Below are 19504 nucleotides of genomic sequence, written 5' to 3' on the forward strand. Positions count from 1 at the left end.
ATCCATGTTACTACTGACCTACTGCACCTCACTATTCATCCATGTTACTAGTGACCTACTGCACCTCACTATTCATCCATGTTACTAGTGACCTACTGCACCTCACTATTCATCCATGTTACTACTGACCTACTGCACCCCACTATTCATCTGTTACTACTGACCTACTGCACCTCACTATTCATCCATGTTACTACTGACCTACTGCACCCCACTATTCATCCATGTTACTACTGACCTACTGCACCCCACTATTCATCCATGTTACTACTAACCTACTGCACCTCACTATTCATCCATGTTACTACTGACCTACTGCACCTCACTATTCATCCATGTTACTACTGACCTACTGCACCTCACTATTCATCCATGTTACTACTGACCTACTGCACATCACTATTCATCCATGTTACTACTGACCTACTGCACATCACTATTCATCCATGTTACTACTGACCTACTGCACCCCACTATTCATCCATGTTACTACTGACCTACTGCACCCCACTATTCATCCATGTTACTACTGACCTACTGCACCCCACTATTCATCCATGTTACTACTGACCTACTGCACCCCACTATTCATCCATGTTACTACTGACCTACTGCACCCCACTATTCATCCATGTTACTAGTGACCTACTGCACCCCACTATTCATCCATGTTACTAGTGACCTACTGCACCCCACTATTCATCCATGTTACTAAGGACCAACTGCACCCCACTATTCATCCACGTTACTACTGACCTACTGCACCCCACTATTCATCCATGTTACTACTGACCTACTGCACCTCACTATTTATCCATGTTACTACTGACCTACTGCACCCCACTATTCATCCATGTTACTACTGACCTACTGCACCCCACTATTAATCTATGTTACTACTGACCTACTGCACCCCACTATTCATCCATGTTACTACTGACCTACTGCACCCCACTATTCATCCATGTTACTACTGACATACTGCACCTCACTATTCATCCATGTTACTAAGGACCAACTGCACCTCGCTATTCATCCATGTTACTACTTACTTCAAAAATGTTGAATGTGAAAGACCTGGGCCCATATTCAGAAAGCCTCTCAAAGTAGCAGTGCTGATCAGGGATCAGAACCTCCTCTTATTTATTATGATCGAAAAGACAAAACTGATCCTAGATCAGCACTCCTACTCTGAGATACTTTGTGAACACAGGCCCTGGTGCCATGGGTGATCAGTTAGATACGCATGGAATACCCTAAACACTTCCATCAGACAATGGAATCAACTTCACTTGTGTGGATTTCCTGCTTTAATTATACAATGTTCCAAACATCTGGGCCCCATCGGGTTTGGCTTCAAACAAATAACTAATAAACATCTAGAAATCAAGATGGATTTGCTGCTTGTTTTTCTACCTTGCAATCAAACAAGGCTAAATCTCTTCCAATATATACTGAACAAAAATATAAAACTGCACATGCAACAATTACAACAATTTTACTGAGTTACAGTTCACTGTAAAGAAATCAGATCAAGTGAAATAAATTCATTAGGCCCTAATCTACGGATTAGGCCCACCCACTTGGGAGCAAGGCCCACCCACTGGGGGAGCCAGACCCCGCCGATCAGAATAGGTTTTTCCCGACAAAAGGGCTTTATTACAGACCAAAATACTCCTCGGTTTCATCAGCTGTCTAGGTGGCTGGTCTCAGAAGATCCCGCAGGTGAAGAAGCCGGATGTGGAGGTCCTGGGCTGGCGTGGTTACATATGGTACTGCCAAATTCTCTAAAAACGACGTTGGAGGTGGCCGATTTCCTTGAAAATTGTTGCATGTGGCATTTTATATTTTGGTTTTATATTTTTGGAAGAGATTTAGCCTTGATTGCAAGGTAGAAAAACAAGCAACAAATCCATCTTGATTTCTAGATGTTTATTAGTTATTTGTTTGAAGCCAAACCCGATGGGGCCCAGATGTTTGGAACATTGTATAAATAAAGCAGGAAATCCACACAAGTGAAGTTGATTCCATTGTCTGATGGAAGAGTCTGATGGAAGTAAACTCAGCAAAAACAGAAATGTCCCTTTCTCCAGGACCCTGTCTTTCAAAGGTAATTCGTAAAATCCAAATAATTTCACAGATCTTCATTGTAAAGGGTTTAAACACTGCTTCCCATGCTTGTTCAATGAACCATAAACAATTCATGAACATGCACCTGTGGAACGGTCGGTAGGCAATTAAGATCACAGTTATGAAAACTTAGGACACTAAAGAGGCCTTTCTACTGACTCTGAAAAACACCAAAAGAAAGATGCCCAGGGTCCCTGCTCATCTGCGTGAACGTGCCTTAGGCATGCTGCAAGGAGGCATGAGGACTGCAGATGTGGCCAGGGCAATAAATTGCAATGTCTGTACTGTGAGACGCCTAAGACAGCGCTGCAGGGAGACAGGACGGAGAGCTGATCGCAGTGGCAGACCATGTGTAACAACACCTGCACAGGATCGGTACATCCAAACATCACACCTGCAGGACAGGTACAGGATGGCAACAACAACTGCCTGAGTTACACCAGGAACGCACCATCCCTCCATCAGTGCTCAGACTGTCCGCAATAGGCTGAGAGAGAGGCTGGACTGAGGGCTTGTAGGCCTGTTGTAAGGTAGGTCCTCACCAGACATCACCAGCAACAACGTCGCCTATGGGCACAAACCCACCGTCGCTGGACCAGACAGGACTGGCAAAAAGTGCTCTTCACTGACGAGTCGCGGTTTTGTCTCATCAGGGGTGATGGTCGGATTCGTGTTTATCGTCAAAGGAATGAGCGTTACACCGAGGCCTGTACTCTGGAGCGGAATCGATTTGGAGGTGGAGGGTCCGTCATGTTCTGGGGCGGTGTGTCACAGCATCATTGGACTGAGCTTGTTGTCATTGCAGGCAATCTCAATGCTGTGCGGAACAGGGAAGACATCCTCCTCCCTCATGTGGTACCCTTCCCGCAGGCTCATCCTGACATGACCAGCCATACTGCTCGTTCTGTGCGTGATTTCCTGCAAGACAGGAATGCCAGTGTTCTGCCATGGCCAGCGAAGAGCCCGGATCTCCTTTCCATTGAGCACGTCTGGGACCTGTTGGATCGGAGGGTGAGGGCTAGGGCCATTCCCCCCAGAAATGTCTGGGAACTTGCAGGTGCCTTGGTGGAAGAGTGGGGTAACATCTCACAGTAAGAACTGGCAAATCTGGTATAGTCCATGAGGAGGAGATGCACTGCAGTACTTAATGCAGCTGGTGGCCACACCAGATACTGACTGTTACTTTTGATTTTGACTCCCCCTTTGTTCAGGGAAACACTATTCCATTAGGTTTTTGGCCTTTCTAGGGAGTTTTTCATAGTGAGTTTTTCCTAGCCACTGTGCTTCTTTCACATGCATTGCTTGCTGTTTGGGGTTTTAGGCTGGGTTTCTGTACAGCACTTTGAGATATCAGCTGATGTACGAAGGGCTATATAAATACATTTGATTTGATTTGATTTAGAATCTTGTTATGTTCATAGAAATATTTACACGTTACGTTTGCTGAAAATAAATGCAGTTGACAGTGAGAGGATGTTTATTTTTTTGCTGAGTTTAGTAACATGGATGAATATTAGACATATGACAAAGACTAGAGTCGTGTTCCCAGTCCTCTGTCCCCGTCACATCCCGTCAGTCCTCCGTCCCCGTCAGTCCTCCGTCCCCGTCAGTCCTCCGTCCCCGTCAGTCCTCAGTCCCCGTCTTATGTCCAACTCCGAAATGAAAACACAAAAGTTGTTATTAGATACACTCAGGTAGTGCCCTCCCCGTTTCACGTGCCTAAAGAACATGACCCAGGAGACCCGTGAGCAGGGCCATATTCATAAAGTGTCTTAGAGTTGGAGTGCTGGTCTAGGATCAGTGTTGCCGTTTTGATCAGAATGAATATGATTACATGGACAGGGGGGACCTGATCCTAGATCAGCACTCCTAGTCTTGTTAATATCTTTCAAGCACAGCATTGTGACTCATGGCGTGGCAATGGGGCTTCAGCAAGTGGCCACAGGAGGCAAGTCCTGGGCTGGCACCCTGTATTACGTCCCAGCAGCACCTCTCCTGGTCATGATTAATGACATTAGTCTGCCTAATGACCATCAGAGTGACAGAGGCAATACCAATCCAATCTACTGTAGAACAGACACCAATGAAAACATTACCCCTTTGAGGATAGGCAGCTGATAGCATAGAGGTGTCAAGGAATGAGACAATGTATTTTACATGGAAATGGAAATAGAGTGAGAGAGATGGTGTAATAGCAAAGTACTAAAGGACGTTTTCACACAAAAGTATTTCTGATCTAAGTACGATGTGGAAAACCTTCAATTTCACAATTGACTACAGTATATCGACTATAGACACGAAACATGCAACATAAGTTTTAATAACATAACCAAGTTTCTCTTTAGGAAGGCTTTCTGTTGATAGCTGGGTTCCTTGGTGTCCTTGTCCCTTGTAGTGTCAGCTGGGTTCCTTGTCCCTTGTAGTGTCAGCTGGGTTCCTTGTCCCTTGTAGTGTCAGCTGGGTTCCTTGTAGTGTCAGCTGGGTTCCTTGTAGTGTCAGCTGGGTTCCTTGTAGTGTCAGCTGGGTTCCTTGTAGTGTCAGCTGGGTTCCTTGTAGTGTCAGCTGGGTTCCTTGTAGTGTCAGCTGGGTTCCTTGTAGTGTCAGCTGGGTCCCTTGTAGTGTCAGCTGGGTCCCTTGTAGTGTCAGCTGGGTTCCTTGTCCCTTGTAGTGTCAGCTGGGTTCCTTGTCCCTTGTAGTGTTAGCTGGGTTCCTTGTCCCTTGTAGTGTCAGCTGGGTTCCTTGTCCCTTGTAGTGTTAGCTTGGTTCCTTGTCCCTTGTAGTGTTAGCTGGGTTCCTTGTCCCTTGTAGTGTTAGCTGGGTTCCTTGTAGTGTCAGCTGGGTTCCTTGTCCCTTGTAGTGTTAGCTGGGTTCCTTGTCCCTTGTAGTGTCAGCTGGGTTCCTTGTCCCTTGTAGTGTCAGCTGGGTTCCTTGTCCCTTGTAGTGTTAGCTGGGTTCCTTGTAGTGTTAGCTGGGTTCCTTGTCCCTTGTAGTGTCAGCTGGGTTCCTTGTCCCTTGTAGTGTCAGCTGGGTTCCTTGTCCCTTGTAGTGTCAGCTGGGTTCCTTGTCCCTTGTAGTGTCAGCTGGGTTCCTTGTCCCTTGTAGTGTCAGCTGGGTTCCTTGTCCCTTGTAGTGTCAGCTGGGTTCCTTGTCCCTTGTAGTGTCAGCTGGGTTCCTTGTCCCTTGTAGTGTCAGCTGGGTTCCTTGTCCCTTGTAGTGTCAGCTGGGTTCCTTGTCCCTTGTAGTGTCAGCTGGGTTCCTTGTCCCTTGTAGTGTTAGCTGGGTTCCTTGTCCCTTGTAGTGTCAGCTGGGTTCCTTGTCCCTTGTAGTGTTAGCTGGGTTCCTTGTCCCTTGTAGTGTCAGCTGGGTTCCTTGTCCCTTGTAGTGTCAGCTGGGTTCCTTGTCCCTTGTAGTGTCAGCTGGGTTCCTTGTCCCTTGTAGTGTCAGCTGGGTTCCTTGTCCCTTGTAGTGTCAGCTGGGTTCCTTGTCCCTTGTAGTGTTAGCTGGGTTCCTTGTCCCTTGTAGTGTCAGCTGGGTTCCTTGTCCCTTGTAGTGTTAGCTGGGTTCCTTGTCCCTTGTAGTGTCAGCTGGGTTCCTTGTCCCTTGTAGTGTTAGCTGGGTTCCTTGTCCCTTGTAGTGTCAGCTTTGTTCCTTGTGTCAGTTATCCTGTCTTGTTGTGCCAATTTTTTTCGTATTTGGTTTTTATTTATTATTTAATGTACTTCAAGATTATTCTATATAATGAAAAAAGTGTTTTACAAATGTAATAAATAATAATAATTATTAGGAGTCATTAATTCATACCATTACAGACAGTGGAGGGCTGTTTGTCATTTTCTGTTGCCATGCCTGAATGTCCATTAATCAACAAGGTGAGATAGATTTACCACACACAAAAATGTGACCCAATTGTGTGGGAAGTTAGTATAGTACATTTCCAGTGTAAGTGCCTGCAGAGCTTCAGATGTCTACTGTTGCTCAAAACATGCCATTATACAACGGTCCAGCAAAAGTTGAAATGACTGTCTTTTACATAATTTACTACTTTATTTTTAGCGACTACAAAAAGATCTGCCTAGCAACTCCCAAAGATCATACAAAATGCTATTTATATTGCTTGCAAGAGTCTTCAAAAGTGAGAGGCCTTTTCATTATTTGAAGGAAGTTGTATTCAGAACATTCCGGTGAGCATCAATCTTTTAAATATCTCAATAACAAAATGGATAAAACCCGATCCAGGAAACGAGGTGTATGTCGCAAGTCACGACTTCACAGGAGAGCCGCTTGAACGTAAATTAATTTTTTCTTAAATGCATTTTTTGGCAGAAATGCCTTCTCGAACATGTGAACTTTCAGGTGCCTTAATAACACACTTGTATGCCATCTGTAAATATGAATACAATTGTTAAATTACGAGCCTTGTTGGTTAAACCACAGAAGTTGAAATAATTGGCTGAGATAATGAGTAGGGTGGAAGTGCCAAGAGATGAGTTTGGATTGGTCTGCCATATAGAAGGCTTCTGTCTATTTGAGCTCGCCATTCTGTGTTGGTAATCCTGTTGAACGCGGCTTTTTTTTAAATGTATTGTGTAGTGGAGCTGCATAAGTGTTTCTCTCCACCTCCTGGAGGATCAAGTTTTGAAATCAATGGAATTATGATAGCTAAAGAGATGGAGAAAACATGTCTCCGGATTACATCTTCAAACTAAGGGCAACCGTGGCATGGCAATCCTGACAGGGAGACGCATCCATCATGCATGATGATGTATACAGGTAAGATAGCTAGCTACATTTTCAGATTTTACACATTTCTAATTTTGACAGAAAGTGGTTTCATTTCAAGCTACTGTTAGCTAGCTGGCTGGATTCCTAGCTGACGTTATTATCCGTATCCCAGAGCCATTTGCTTTTCTAGTTAGAGCCTAATGTTAGCTAGCTAACATTGAACCTGGTTGGTTAGCTCCCAGCACTGTGGTATTGTTGGCACTGTTCACTGTGGTTTAACTAGCTAACGTTAGCTGACTGACTCGTTAGCTAACGTTGCGTGACGTGTGTACAACACCCGTTGAATATGGCCGGTGTCAGTAAACGTCTGCAAAAAAGCGTAATGAAATTGTTGCCAGCAGAGCTGGTTAGGCTGTTTTCATGTTATCCATAGCTAAACAAATCATCGGCCAGAGCGTCAAGTATGCGCTCCGAGAACAAAACGAGATGGGTGGGGCAAAAGCTTAAGAGCGTGTGAACGATGCTCTGCGACGAAAGTTCATCAACTTTCAAAGCAGAATTACTTTCCCATTGTTCCTCAAATGCAGTTCATGATATACCATTTTGTAGCTCTGAGTACTTTTATCTAATGTAAAAAACACAATTTCAAATGTTGCTCCATAAGACCGAATCCAGGTGGTGAGTCACAATTAGAGAGAAGAAAAAAATCCATGGTACTTGAGTTTCCAAGTAGTAAAATACCAGTTGAGACTATAGGGTGAATGAGTAAAAGTTCACTGTTGCAACCGTTACAACAATGTTTACAGAACAGACCACCCAAAGAGCTGCCAGAACAATCAGCACTGTTTGTTCATATAAAAGGGCTCCTAAACAGCTGGAATGAGGGCGTAGCTGTGTTTTGGATAATACGGTTGATAAAGTGTTTGTTGTATGCTGTGATATGGCATAGCCACATGCTAGTTGGGGAGGTAGAAAAGGATCGACATTGTGGAAAAGATTTAGATAAAATACCCATCCAACATGTGGACATACTGTAGGTGTAAATAACAAAAAATAATATGCAATTATACTAAAAATAATAATTATACTTTAGAATTACACTTAAAAGAATAGGCCTTTGATTTCCACTTTGTGAGCTTGTTGGTCAGTCTTCAGCTGAGTCTTGTCTGCATTACATGGCCGTGGCGTGTGTTTGTTTTCAGAGAATCCCTCTCTGGTTTCTGTAAACAAACTAAGCAGCTCTCTAAAGGGAACTTATGCCATTGGAATGAGAGCTGTGGCAGTCTTTCTCAAAAGTTACTTTTTTTCAGTAGCTTGGTGTAAGGCTGACTTGCAATGCAGATGCACATTTCAAGGATACTTTTTTGGTGAACTTAAAACCATATGTAGGTGTTTGCATGGTTACAAGCACACTCCCATTAAAGGGGGTCTGCTCGGTAGGGCCAGTGGAACTAACAGCTCTACACACAGCCACTTCCCACTCCCTACTCAGTGTTTCCAAGGTCAAAATTATAGACGTGGTGTACGCGTGCGCATGTGTGTGTGTAGCTTGAGTTCTGCTGGCCCTGCAGAGCAGACCCCTTTTAACGACCCTGACATCCGCTATGGCCTACCCCACTGTAGACATCAATCTGATCCCTCAACTTTCCACACCCAACCAGACAGACCGACTGACAGACTCAACCAGACAGACAGACGACGGAGACTGACAAACAGACCAGCTCTGACTCCAGCTCCTTCACAGCCTGCCCTGGGACTGGGACCTAGTGTTCCCCTATATCGTTATTTAGATAGGCAGGGTGCCTACTATTCCTTAGCATTTACCAATGCAGAATAATGCAATATGTCTTGATGATCAAATTGTCAAGAATACTTTGGGATTGGGTTGAGGAATGGTACGTCTTGAGGTAAGGTGGAGTATTTGACCGTGCCTCTTCGTTGCACTAAGGGTTGAGAACGTTTGGGATGAGTTTCAGGTTTGTGCTGTTGACTTGGTCTCACCTCAGCCAGTTTGTAGGGCACGATCAGCCTCTCTCCCACTGTCATGGTCTTCCTCGTCGTCAGGGCTTCAAATAGCATCTCCTCCTTGACCTGTACAAAAAAAAGAGACCACAATTAATTTCACAGTTGAAAGCAATTTCTGTTTCAGAAACACAAAGCCCATTCTTCTTCTGTACACACACCAAGCCCTACAACAGCTTTCATTCAGCCAAATGTTTAGGTAACGAGGGTGGATATGTGCCCTGCTATGTTTAGTGGGGAGGGCACTCACGGTCATGAGAAAGACTTATTCCTAGTTATTGACACAAGAAGGCCAGCGGCCGGCACTATCCAATTAACATCCTGTAACTAAAGGGGAGAAGAGGCAGAGTGTAGGCCATGTCCCAGCACAGTGCACTTCTCTTGGATGTAGACTATGTCCCAACTAGGGTTGCACAATTCCTGGAACGTTCAATAAATTCCCTGGTTTAACAGAAAACCTGGTTGTAAGATTCTGGATTTCCTGCTTTATTTCCTCCTCATTCCCGGTTATCTTCCAAAACGGGATATCGGGAAAGCCAGGGAACTTACTGAAAGTTCCAGGAATTGTGCAACCCTAGTGAAGGAATCACAGCAACACTTTATCTGAAGGTACTTAAATACTGATTACAAACCATCTCATATTTTAAATCACAAGTAAGCTGTATAAATCATTACACATCTCATTTATCTAATTTTAACATTATTTTTAAATGGATTTCCATTTATCTGTTAGATGCTTGACTGACTCTGACCCAACCCATTTGGGGAACATATGTTCTTTCACATGAGCACAAGCCATGTTCCTTAGCCACTAGCTGCTCCTGTTGCTTTCCTGCAAACCTCAACGATGGTTGGATCAGGATTCTGAAAATACATCTGCCCTTATAAGTCCTGACTTCTGCCCCTTCACATCACATGTTCACTGGAAAAACGATCATTCATAAACTGAGGCAGAGAGAGAGAAATAGTGTTGTGTCTACAGAATATTTGTAGACGGATGACAGAATTAGAAATTATGTAATTACACGCTGCATGCAAACCAAATTCCTGACCGAGGAATTGCATTTTCCACCGAGTGGCTGGGTACTGAAAAGCCTTGTGCACAGTACAGTATGTCACTGCAAATGCATCTTAAAACATCCTGACTCTGAGAAACAAAGTGCTTGTGTGGATGGGAACACATTTGAGGAATAGATTTCCACACTACGTAGGTCTCATTCAATCAACTTCTGTTGTATCCATTATAAAACAAGAAAATTCAAAATAAAATTATATAAAGCCTTGCCTTTCTTGAACTTAAACTCACACGTGTATTTTCTTACTAGCACCGACTTGGTTGATAGCTCCTTTATTGAGAAGAAATGGTCTATGGCTGTGATATGTGGTTGTCTCACCTAGCCATCTTAACATGAATGCATTAACTGTAAGTGGATCTGGATAAGAGCATCTGCTAAATGACTAACATGTCAAATGTAAACATAATAAGGAATCATTTCAACAGTAACACGCTTACCTCTAACAGTTCTGAGACAGTAACAGGCTCACCTCTAACAGTTCTGAGACAGTAACAGGCTCACCTCTAACAGTTCTGAGACAGTAACAGGCTCACCTCTAACAGTTCTGAGACAGTAACAGGCTCACCTCTAACAGTTCTGAGACAGTAACAGGCTCACCTCTAACAGTTCTGAGACAGTAACAGGCTCACCTCTAACAGTTCTGAGACAGTAACAGGCTCACCTCTAACAGTTCTGAGACAGTAACAGGCTCACCTCTAACAGTTCTGAGACAGTAACAGGCTCACCTCTAACAGTTCTGAGACAGTAACAGGCTCACCTCTAACAGTTCTTAGACAGTAACAGGCTCACCTCTAACAGTTCTGAGACAGTAGGTAGGACTTCTGGATTGCAGATGTCAATGGAGTCATCTCGGTAGGTCTTCTTCTTGTAGCGGATGTTCCCCAGGTGAAGAATGGCCGACAACAGAGAAAAGATCCTATGGGACAGAAACAAGGCATGTTTCACCGCAGAAACCTGGCTCGTTTCACCGCAGAAACCTGGCTCGTTTCACCGCAGAAACCTGGCTCGTTTCAACGCAGAAACCTGGCTCGTTTCAACGCAGAAACCTGGCTCGTTTCAACGCAGAAACCTGGCTCGTTTCAACGCAGAAACCTGGCTCGTTTCAACACAGAAACCTGGCTCGTTTCAACACAGAAACACGGCTCGTTTCAACACAGAAACACGGCTCGTTTCAACACAGAAACTGGTTAGAGCTTTTGGACAGCGTATCCTGGTAATTTACCTGTGACTATGATTCCTTTGCCTGTGTTTGTAATTTCAGTGTGCGTACGAGTGGTGAGATTTAGTGTGTGTGTGTGTGTGTGTGTGTGTGTGTGTGTGTGTGTGTGTGTGTGTGTGTGTGTGTGTGTGTGCTCACTGTTTGCGCGTGGCAGGCAGGAATCCAACCATCTCCATGGCCAGCTGCAGTCTCTCAAAGTCGTGCTTCAGGTCCTCCCCTTCCACTGTGAAGCAGTCCTGCATGGGCCAATGACAGGAGACCAAGTGTTATCAGTGTCCATATGGCAGCCATTTTGACTTTACAACATAATGGCCTACCACATGGTAGCCATTTTGGCTCAAACAACACTGCAACTGTAGCACAAAATCAGTGCGACAGTAAGTCAGCCCAGTGTGCTCAGCAGAGCTGATACAGTAGGTGCTGTACTAGCCAGTACTGTGCCATCACCAACACTACATACTGTACCAGCGACTAACGTAAGAGAAAATGTCCACCCAAGAAGTGAAGATTACTTTTTGTGACAGGCTTCTCCTAAGACAGATCAGTGGCATGACACAGAGACAAGCTGAGTGACTTATAAGAGCATGTCATAAGGAAGTTTGGTCTAACAAACCAGAGACAGAGATGCATTTCTGGTCAGATATTAGGGGGCTGGTGAACGACAGCATATGCGTGTTCTGCTCATGCAGTGGAAAATTCAGCTGGCTTTTTCTGCTAAACTTTCAGGGGAAATTTGGCATGCTGGCAAAGGCAATAAGAGGAGTAGCAATTTATGACCACCTTTACAGGGTCTGCAGGGGAAAATGCCTTTACAGGGTCTGCAGGGGAAAGTGCCTTTACAGGGTCTGCAGGGGAAAGTGCCTTTACAGGGTCTGCAGGGGAAAATGCCTTTACAGGGTCTGCAGGGGAAAGTGCCTTTACAGGGTCTGCAGGGGTAAGTGCCTTTACAGGGTCTGCAGGGGAAAATGCCTTTACAGGGTCTGCAGGGGAAAGTGCCTTTACAGGGTCTGCAGGGGAAAGTGCCTTTACAGGGTCTGCAGGGGAAAATGCCTTTACAGGGTCTGCAGGGGTAAGTGCCTTTACAGGGTCTGCAGGGGAAAGTGCCTTTACAGGGTCTGCAGGGGAAAGTGCCTTTACAGGGTCTGCAGGGGAAAGTGCCTTTACAGGGTCTGCAGGGGACTAAGTGCCTTTACAGGGTCTGCAGGGGTAAGTGCCTTTACAGGGTCTGCAGGGGAAAATGCCTTTACAGGGTCTGCAGGGGAAAGTGCCTTTACAGGGTCTGCTGGGGTAAGTGCCTTTACAGGGTCTGCAGGGGTAAGTGCCTTTACAGGGTCTGCAGGGGAAAGTGCCTTTACAGGGTCTGCAGGGGAAAGTGCCTTTACAGGGTCTGCAGGGGTAAGTGCCTTTACAGGGTCTGCAGGGGAAAGTGCCTTTACAGGGTCTGCAGGGGAAAGTGCCTTTACAGGGTCTGCAGGGGAAAGTGCCTTTACAGGGTCTGCAGGGGAAAATGCCTTTACAGGGTCTGCAGGGGAAAGTGCCTTTACAGGGTCTGCAGGGCTAAGTGCCTTTACAGGGTCTGCAGGGGTAAGTGCCTTTACAGGGTCTGCAGGGGAAAGTGCCTTTACAGGGTCTGCAGGGGTAAGTGCCTTTACAGGGTCTGCAGGGGTAAGTGCCTTTACAGGGTCTGCAGGGGTAAGTGCCTTTACAGGGTCTGCAGGGGTAAGTGCCTTTACAGGGTCTGCAGGGGTAAGTGCCTTTACAGGGTCTGCAGGGGTAAGTGCCTTTACAGGGTCTGCAGGGGTAAGTGCCTTTACAGGGTCTGCTGGGGTAAGTGCCTTTACAGGGTCTGCAGGACTAAGTGCCTTTACAGGGTCTGCTGGGGTAAGTGCCTTTACAGGGTCTGCAGGGGTAAGTGCCTTTACAGGGTCTGCAGGGGAAAATGCCTTTACAGGGTCTGCTGGGGTAAGTGCCTTTACAGGGTCTGCAGGGGAAAGTGCCTTTACAGGGTCTGCAGGGGTAAGTGCCTTTACAGGGTCTGCTGGGGTAAGTGCCTTTACAGGGTCTGCAGGGGTAAGTGCCTTTACAGGGGTAAGTGCCTTTACAGGGTCTGCAGGGGTAAGTGCCTTTACAGGGGTAAGTGCCTTTACAGGGTCTGCAGGGGTAAGTGCCTTTACAGGGTCTGCAGGGGTAAGTGCCTTTACAGGGTCTGCTGGGGTAAGTGCTGAAAAGAAGGCTGTGGAGAGAAAACAATATGGAAGAGGAGAGTTTGGGTATCCAGGTACAATAAGGGATACAATGAGGCTTCTAATGAGGTGCACACACACACACACACACACACACACACACACACACACACACACACACACACACACACACACACACACACACACCTGTGGTGTGTCGCCCTGAAGGCAGCATGTTCTCTTTAACAGGTTTAATTCACCTGGCTTCAGTCCCAGAGTTACATCAACTAGGGCATCCAACTCCATGATTACATTCAAAGGACAGTAATGACAACCTGTTCTCAAGACTATAGAATCTGTCCTGACTGAACTATGATTGGTATTAAATACTGAGACATGGTGCACTGTATTGTAAAATGGGCATGATTGAATAAGGTTGTACAGTATAAAGCCACATGTAGCTGTGTCATTCATTTGTTTGTCCATTGGCCAACATACAGAAGAGTTATGATAGCAGCTAAATTGCATCATGTTAAAGGGATACTTCGGGGTTTTGGCAATGAGGCCCTTTATTACTTCCCCAGAGTCAGATGACCAAGTGGATACCATTTTTATGTCTCTGTGTCCAGTATGAAGGAAGTTAAAGGTAGTTGCACGAGATGATGCTATCTAGCGATAGTGCAATGCTAGCAGAGAAATAAGAATGGTATCAAAAAGTTCTGCTAGCATGCTAGCAATTTTTTTTAAATGGTATCCACAAGTTCATCTGCGGAAGCATGCAATTTGCATGCTGACTGCAGGAAAGTCCCACCAGAGCTGTTTCCAGAGATTTTAACGTTCATTTCTCTACCATAAGCCACCTCAAACGTTGTTTTAGAGAATTTGGCAGTATGGCCAATCGGCCTCACAACCACAGACCACGTGTAAGTGTTTTGCTGACGTCAACGCTATGAACAGAGTGCCCCATGGTGGCGGTGGGGTTATGGTATGGGCAGGCATGAGCTACGGAGAACGAACACAATTGCATTTTATCGATGGCAATTTGAAAAGACAGATACCGTGACGAGATCCTGAGGCCCATTGTCGTGCCATTCATCCGCCACCATCACCTCATGTTTCAGCGTGATAATGCAAGGTCCCATGTCGCAAGGATCTGTACACAATTCCTGGAAGCTGAAAATGACCCAGTTCTTCCATGGCCTGCATACTCACCAGACATGTCACACATTGAGCATGTTTGGGATGCTCTGGATCGATGTGTACGACAGCGTGTTCCAAGTCCAGCCAATATCCAGAAACTTCACACAGCCATTGAAAAGGACTGGGACAACATTCCACAGGCCACAACCAACAGCCTGATCAACTCTATGTGAAGGAGATGTGTCACGCTGCATGAGGCAAATGGTGGTCACACCAGATACTGACTGGTTTTCTGATCCACGCCACTATCTTTTTTTAAGGTATCTGTGACCAACAGATGCATATCTGTATTCCCAGTCATGTGAAATACATAGATTAGGGCCTAATGAAATTATTTAAATTGACTGATTTCCTTATATGAACTGTAACAGTCAAATCTTTGAAATTGTTGCATGTTGCGTTTATATTTTGTTCAGTATAGATAAAGAGCCTCATTGCCAAAATCCCCAAGTATCCCTTTAAGGCAGGGGTGGGCAATTCCAGTCCTCGAGGGCCTGATTGGTGTCACAGTTTTGCCCCAGCTAACACACCTGTCTCCAATAATCACCTAATCATGATCTTCAGTTTAGAATGCCATGTGATTAATCAGCTGTGTTTGCCAGGGAGAAGAAGAAGAGTGACACCAATCAGGCCCTGGAGGACTGGAGTTCCCACCCCTGCTTTAAGGTGATAGTGAAATGAGAAAGATAAGCAGCAACTGAAATGATTACATAAGATGGTACCTATCCTTCCCTGTCATCAGGTCTTGAGTTATAGTGGGATCTACTGTACACAACAGATGGTATTTTTGGACTCATCATGGAACATACAGTTAGAGTACTTTGAGGAGTGAAAACATCTGAATAACTTTGGCTTTGAGGTGACCCTTGGTGGATGAGAGTTTGAATCAGATGGTATGACTGCTTACAACTCCAGGAGGGCAGAATGTAAGGAAATGGTAAGGTGGTAAGGAAATGGCATCCCCTCCAGAGGAAGACACACCTCTCCTCTCCAGAGGAATAGAAACACACCACACGCTACAGAGCTGTTTATCACACACACACACACACACATACATGCTACGGGGGAAATGAAAGGTATATTTCCAGATTGGCAAATCTGTTTTATAGACACTTCATGCATTGCATAGCTCACACTCCTCTAGAATTCCACAATGTCAGTGAAGGGTAGGAAAACAATGAACGACTGTGTCTTTGATACACAGTATATTACAATACTAATACAATAGAACTATCATTAGACAATGATCATAATGTACTACTATGTATATAGAGCCGTAATATTCCAATACTGCAAAAGTACAAATTCTTTCAGTGGTATCTTGTACATTATTTGACTTCCCTTTCTTTAATGACAAGATAGTAGATAATAATTCAGTGTTCAACATCCCCCAGAGCCAGTTTCCTGTAACAAAGTAGTAGCCTTTCCTGTCCCCATGTTGCAGATGTGCACATCAACACAAAAATACAAACACATACCTGGAGACATTGGGGGAAATGTCTTTGCATGTATTGTGATCGATGAGATGATTGGTGAAGCACTACACTGATTCAAGGCTATGGAATATGTATATGGTGAGCATGCCATTCACAGACAACCAGAACACCCATCACTATATCAATCAGCACACCCCAACTCAGACACCTGTAGCCAGGCTGTATCAGCACACCCCAACTCAGACACCTGTAGCCAGGCTGTATCAGCACACCCCAACTGAGACACCTGTAGCCAGGCTGTATCAGCACACCCCAACTCAGACACCTGTAGCCAGGCTGTATCAGCACACCCCAACTCAGACACCTGTAGCCAGGCTGTATCAGCACACCCCAACTGAGACACCTGTAGCCAGGCTGTATCAGCACACCCCAACTCAGACACCTGTAGCCAGGCTGTATCAGCACACCCCAACTCAGACACCTGTAGCCAGGCTGTATCAGCACACCCCAACTCAGACACCTGTAGCCAGGCGGTATCAGCACACCCCAACTCAGACACCTGTAGCCAGGCTGTATCAGCACACCCCAACTCAGACACCTGTAGCCAGGCTGTATCAGCACACCCCAACTCAGACACCTGTAGCCAGGCGGTATCAGCACACCCCAACTCAGACACCTGTAGCCAGGCTGTATCAGCACACCCCAACTGAGACACCTGTAGCCAGGCTGTATCAGCACACCCCAACTCAGACACCTGTAGCCAGGCGGTATCAGCACACCCCAACTCAGACACCTGTAGCCAGGCTGTATCAGCACACCCCAACTCAGACACCTGTAGCCAGGCTGTATTGGTCATCGACTGCTCAGGATGACTATTTATCCATCTGCTAACATGAGAGGCTTGCTGGCTCAAAATGGAAACTTGTTGATATAGCCCCACAGAAGGTGATCCTCCCTTGTGGTTGAGAGTGTGTGTGTGTGTGTGTGTGGTGTGTGTGTGTGTGTGTGTGTGGTTGAGAGTCAGTGTCTGTCTGTGCCCAGGTAGTAGGCCACACACTGACACAATCATTTGAATAGAGCTCCCCCTCCATGTTCCACTGCCTTCTGATTAGTGTCAAAGGGTCAAAAGTTCACAAGTCATCAATCCTATTGTGGTCAAGAGCAGGAAAGCTCTGAACAAACGACTGTCCATGTGAGCCTGCTCCCTGGATGCACGACACACACACACAGAATAGGAGGCTGCTGAGGGGAGTACGGGCTCATAATGTCTGGAATAAATGGAAACCAGGTGTGTGATGTGTTCGATAACATTCCATTTACTCCATTCCAGCCATCACTATGAGCCACTCCTCCGTAATTAAGGTGCCACCGGCCGCCTGTGACACACACACACACCGGGGGGGGGGGGGGGGGGGTTCACGGGTCAGCTACTGCGAGGCTATGTCAACAAGTACCGGGCCAAACAGGGGAATGTTTGGACGGCTGCTTATCGCCATGCTCTCATTCAATCTGCCCAAAGTGTTTGTTGGCAGATTCTGACCAGGATACTTCAGGTTCCCTGTATTAATATTAACACTAGTTCATGGCTGAGTGAGTGGTGACCCAGGGTACCAGTGTGTGTGTGGTGTGTTGTAGACATACTGTACTAGTAGCGTCCTCACTAAGGTGGGTACAGTAGGCATAGATAAGGGGTTTCCAACTCCCAGTACAGGAGATACTGACTGTCCAGCCCAGCACCAAGACACCTGTTTTAAATCATGAACTATTCATGGTCTTCCATCTGAACCACATCTTGCTGAGTCAGGTGTGTTAGAGCTGGTCTTCCATCTGAACCACATCTTGCTGAGTCAGGTGTGTTAGAGCTGGTCTTCCATCTGAACCACGTCTTGCTGAGTCAGGTGTGTTAGAGCTGGTCTTCCATCTGAACCACGTCTTGCTGAGTCAGGTGTGTTAGAGCTGGTCTTCCATCTGAACCACGTCTTGCTGAGTCAGGTGTGTTAGAGCTGGTCTTCCATCTGAACCACGTCTTGCTGAGTCAGGTGTGTTAGAGCTGGTCTTCCATCTGAACCACATCTTGCTGAGTCAGGTGTGTTAGAGCTGGTCTTCCATCTGAACCACATCATTGCTGAGTCAGGTGTGTTAGAGCTGGTCTTCCATCTGAACCACATCTTGCTGAGTCAGGTGTGTTAGAGCTGGTCTTCCATCTGAACCACATCTTGCTGAGTCAGGTGTGTTAGAGCTGGTCTTCCATCTGAACCACGTCTTGCTGAGTCAGGTGTGTTAGAGCTGGTCTTCCATCTGAACCACGTCTTGCTGAGTCAGGTGTGTTAGAGCTGGTCTAGAGCAAAAGCCTGCATACACAGTATCTCTCCAGGACTGAGGTTGGAGGCCCCTGGTTTACAGTATATATCCACATACAGTGCAGTATGTAAACTCCCTTAAAGACTATCCTTCCATCTAGTCAATGACCAAATAAGCCAACCACAAGATCTTTCCATCTAATCAATCAATCTAGTCAATGACCAAATAAGCCAATCAGAATATGTTTCCATCTAATCAATCTAGTCAACGACCAAATAAGCCAACCACAAGATCTTTCCATCTAATCAATCAATCAATCAATCAAGTCAACAACCAAATAAGCCAATCAGAATATGTTTCCATCTAATCAATCTAGTCAACGACCAAATAAGCCAACCACAAGATCTTTCCATCTAATCAATCAATCAATCTAGTCAACAACCAAATAAGCCAAACTAGACGATGTTTCCATCAAATCAATCTAGTCAACGACCAAATAAGCCAACCAGAAGATCAGAACAGAGATCGAAGGAAAAGAGACTGGGACAGGCTACACACAACTGAGGAAGTGGACACAACCCAAACCAGGAAGAACAACAACAAAAGGGAAAAGCAAGGAGAAAGGCGTGTGGTAGTGCACAGAATGTGACAGGGGAACACGAGCTTGTGAGGACTATGTAGTTGTGAGGGAGAAGCCAGTGATTATTAGTTTTGATAACCAAAACTCCTCCAGGTGATTGGTGAACACGCAACACAGTCTCGTCCAGAGAGATGTATACTGACCGCTTCGCTCTCATAGTAATTCTCCCAGTGCAGTCTCAGGACTTTCTTTGTCATCTGGAGAGGGTTAAAAAGGTAGAGTAGATGGGGGTTAGGGTTAGGCAGCACAGCATTCCATACACAACACACACACACACTATACACATGGAACTGGAAGGGACATGCAGTTAGTAGAGGGAATGAAGTCATATTTAGACCTCGCGTTGGGGCCCGTCCTACAAACACACACTCAGTGTCAACACACACACACTCTCTCAAATGCACACAAAAACACACACACACACTCTCTCAATGCACACAAAAACACACTCTTAAAGCACACAGACACACACTCTCAATGCACACAAACACACAGACAGAAGCATGGGACATAGAACACATGGTGAGAAACCGATGGGGATGAAACATGCTTTAATTCTGACACCATACATACAG

At 45.6% G+C, this 19504-nt stretch overlaps 1 protein-coding gene across 1 annotated transcript in view; it reads right to left on the minus strand.

Moving 5' to 3' along the window:
• The window catches only part of myo9aa (myosin IXAa), a 202080-nt gene that overhangs the window by 90390 nt on the left and 92186 nt on the right, over positions 1–19504 (minus strand). Inside the window, 4 exon segments of the mRNA XM_082969734.1 lie at positions 8854–8943; positions 10740–10866; positions 11308–11405; positions 19073–19126. Of these exon segments, the coding sequence (XP_082825860.1) occupies positions 8854–8943; positions 10740–10866; positions 11308–11405; positions 19073–19126 (369 nt within the window).

The sequence above is a fragment of the Salmo salar genome, chromosome 26 (assembly GCF_965601325.2).
Source record: "Salmo salar chromosome 26, fSalSal1, whole genome shotgun sequence".
Classification (NCBI taxonomy): domain Eukaryota; kingdom Metazoa; phylum Chordata; class Actinopteri; order Salmoniformes; family Salmonidae; genus Salmo; species Salmo salar.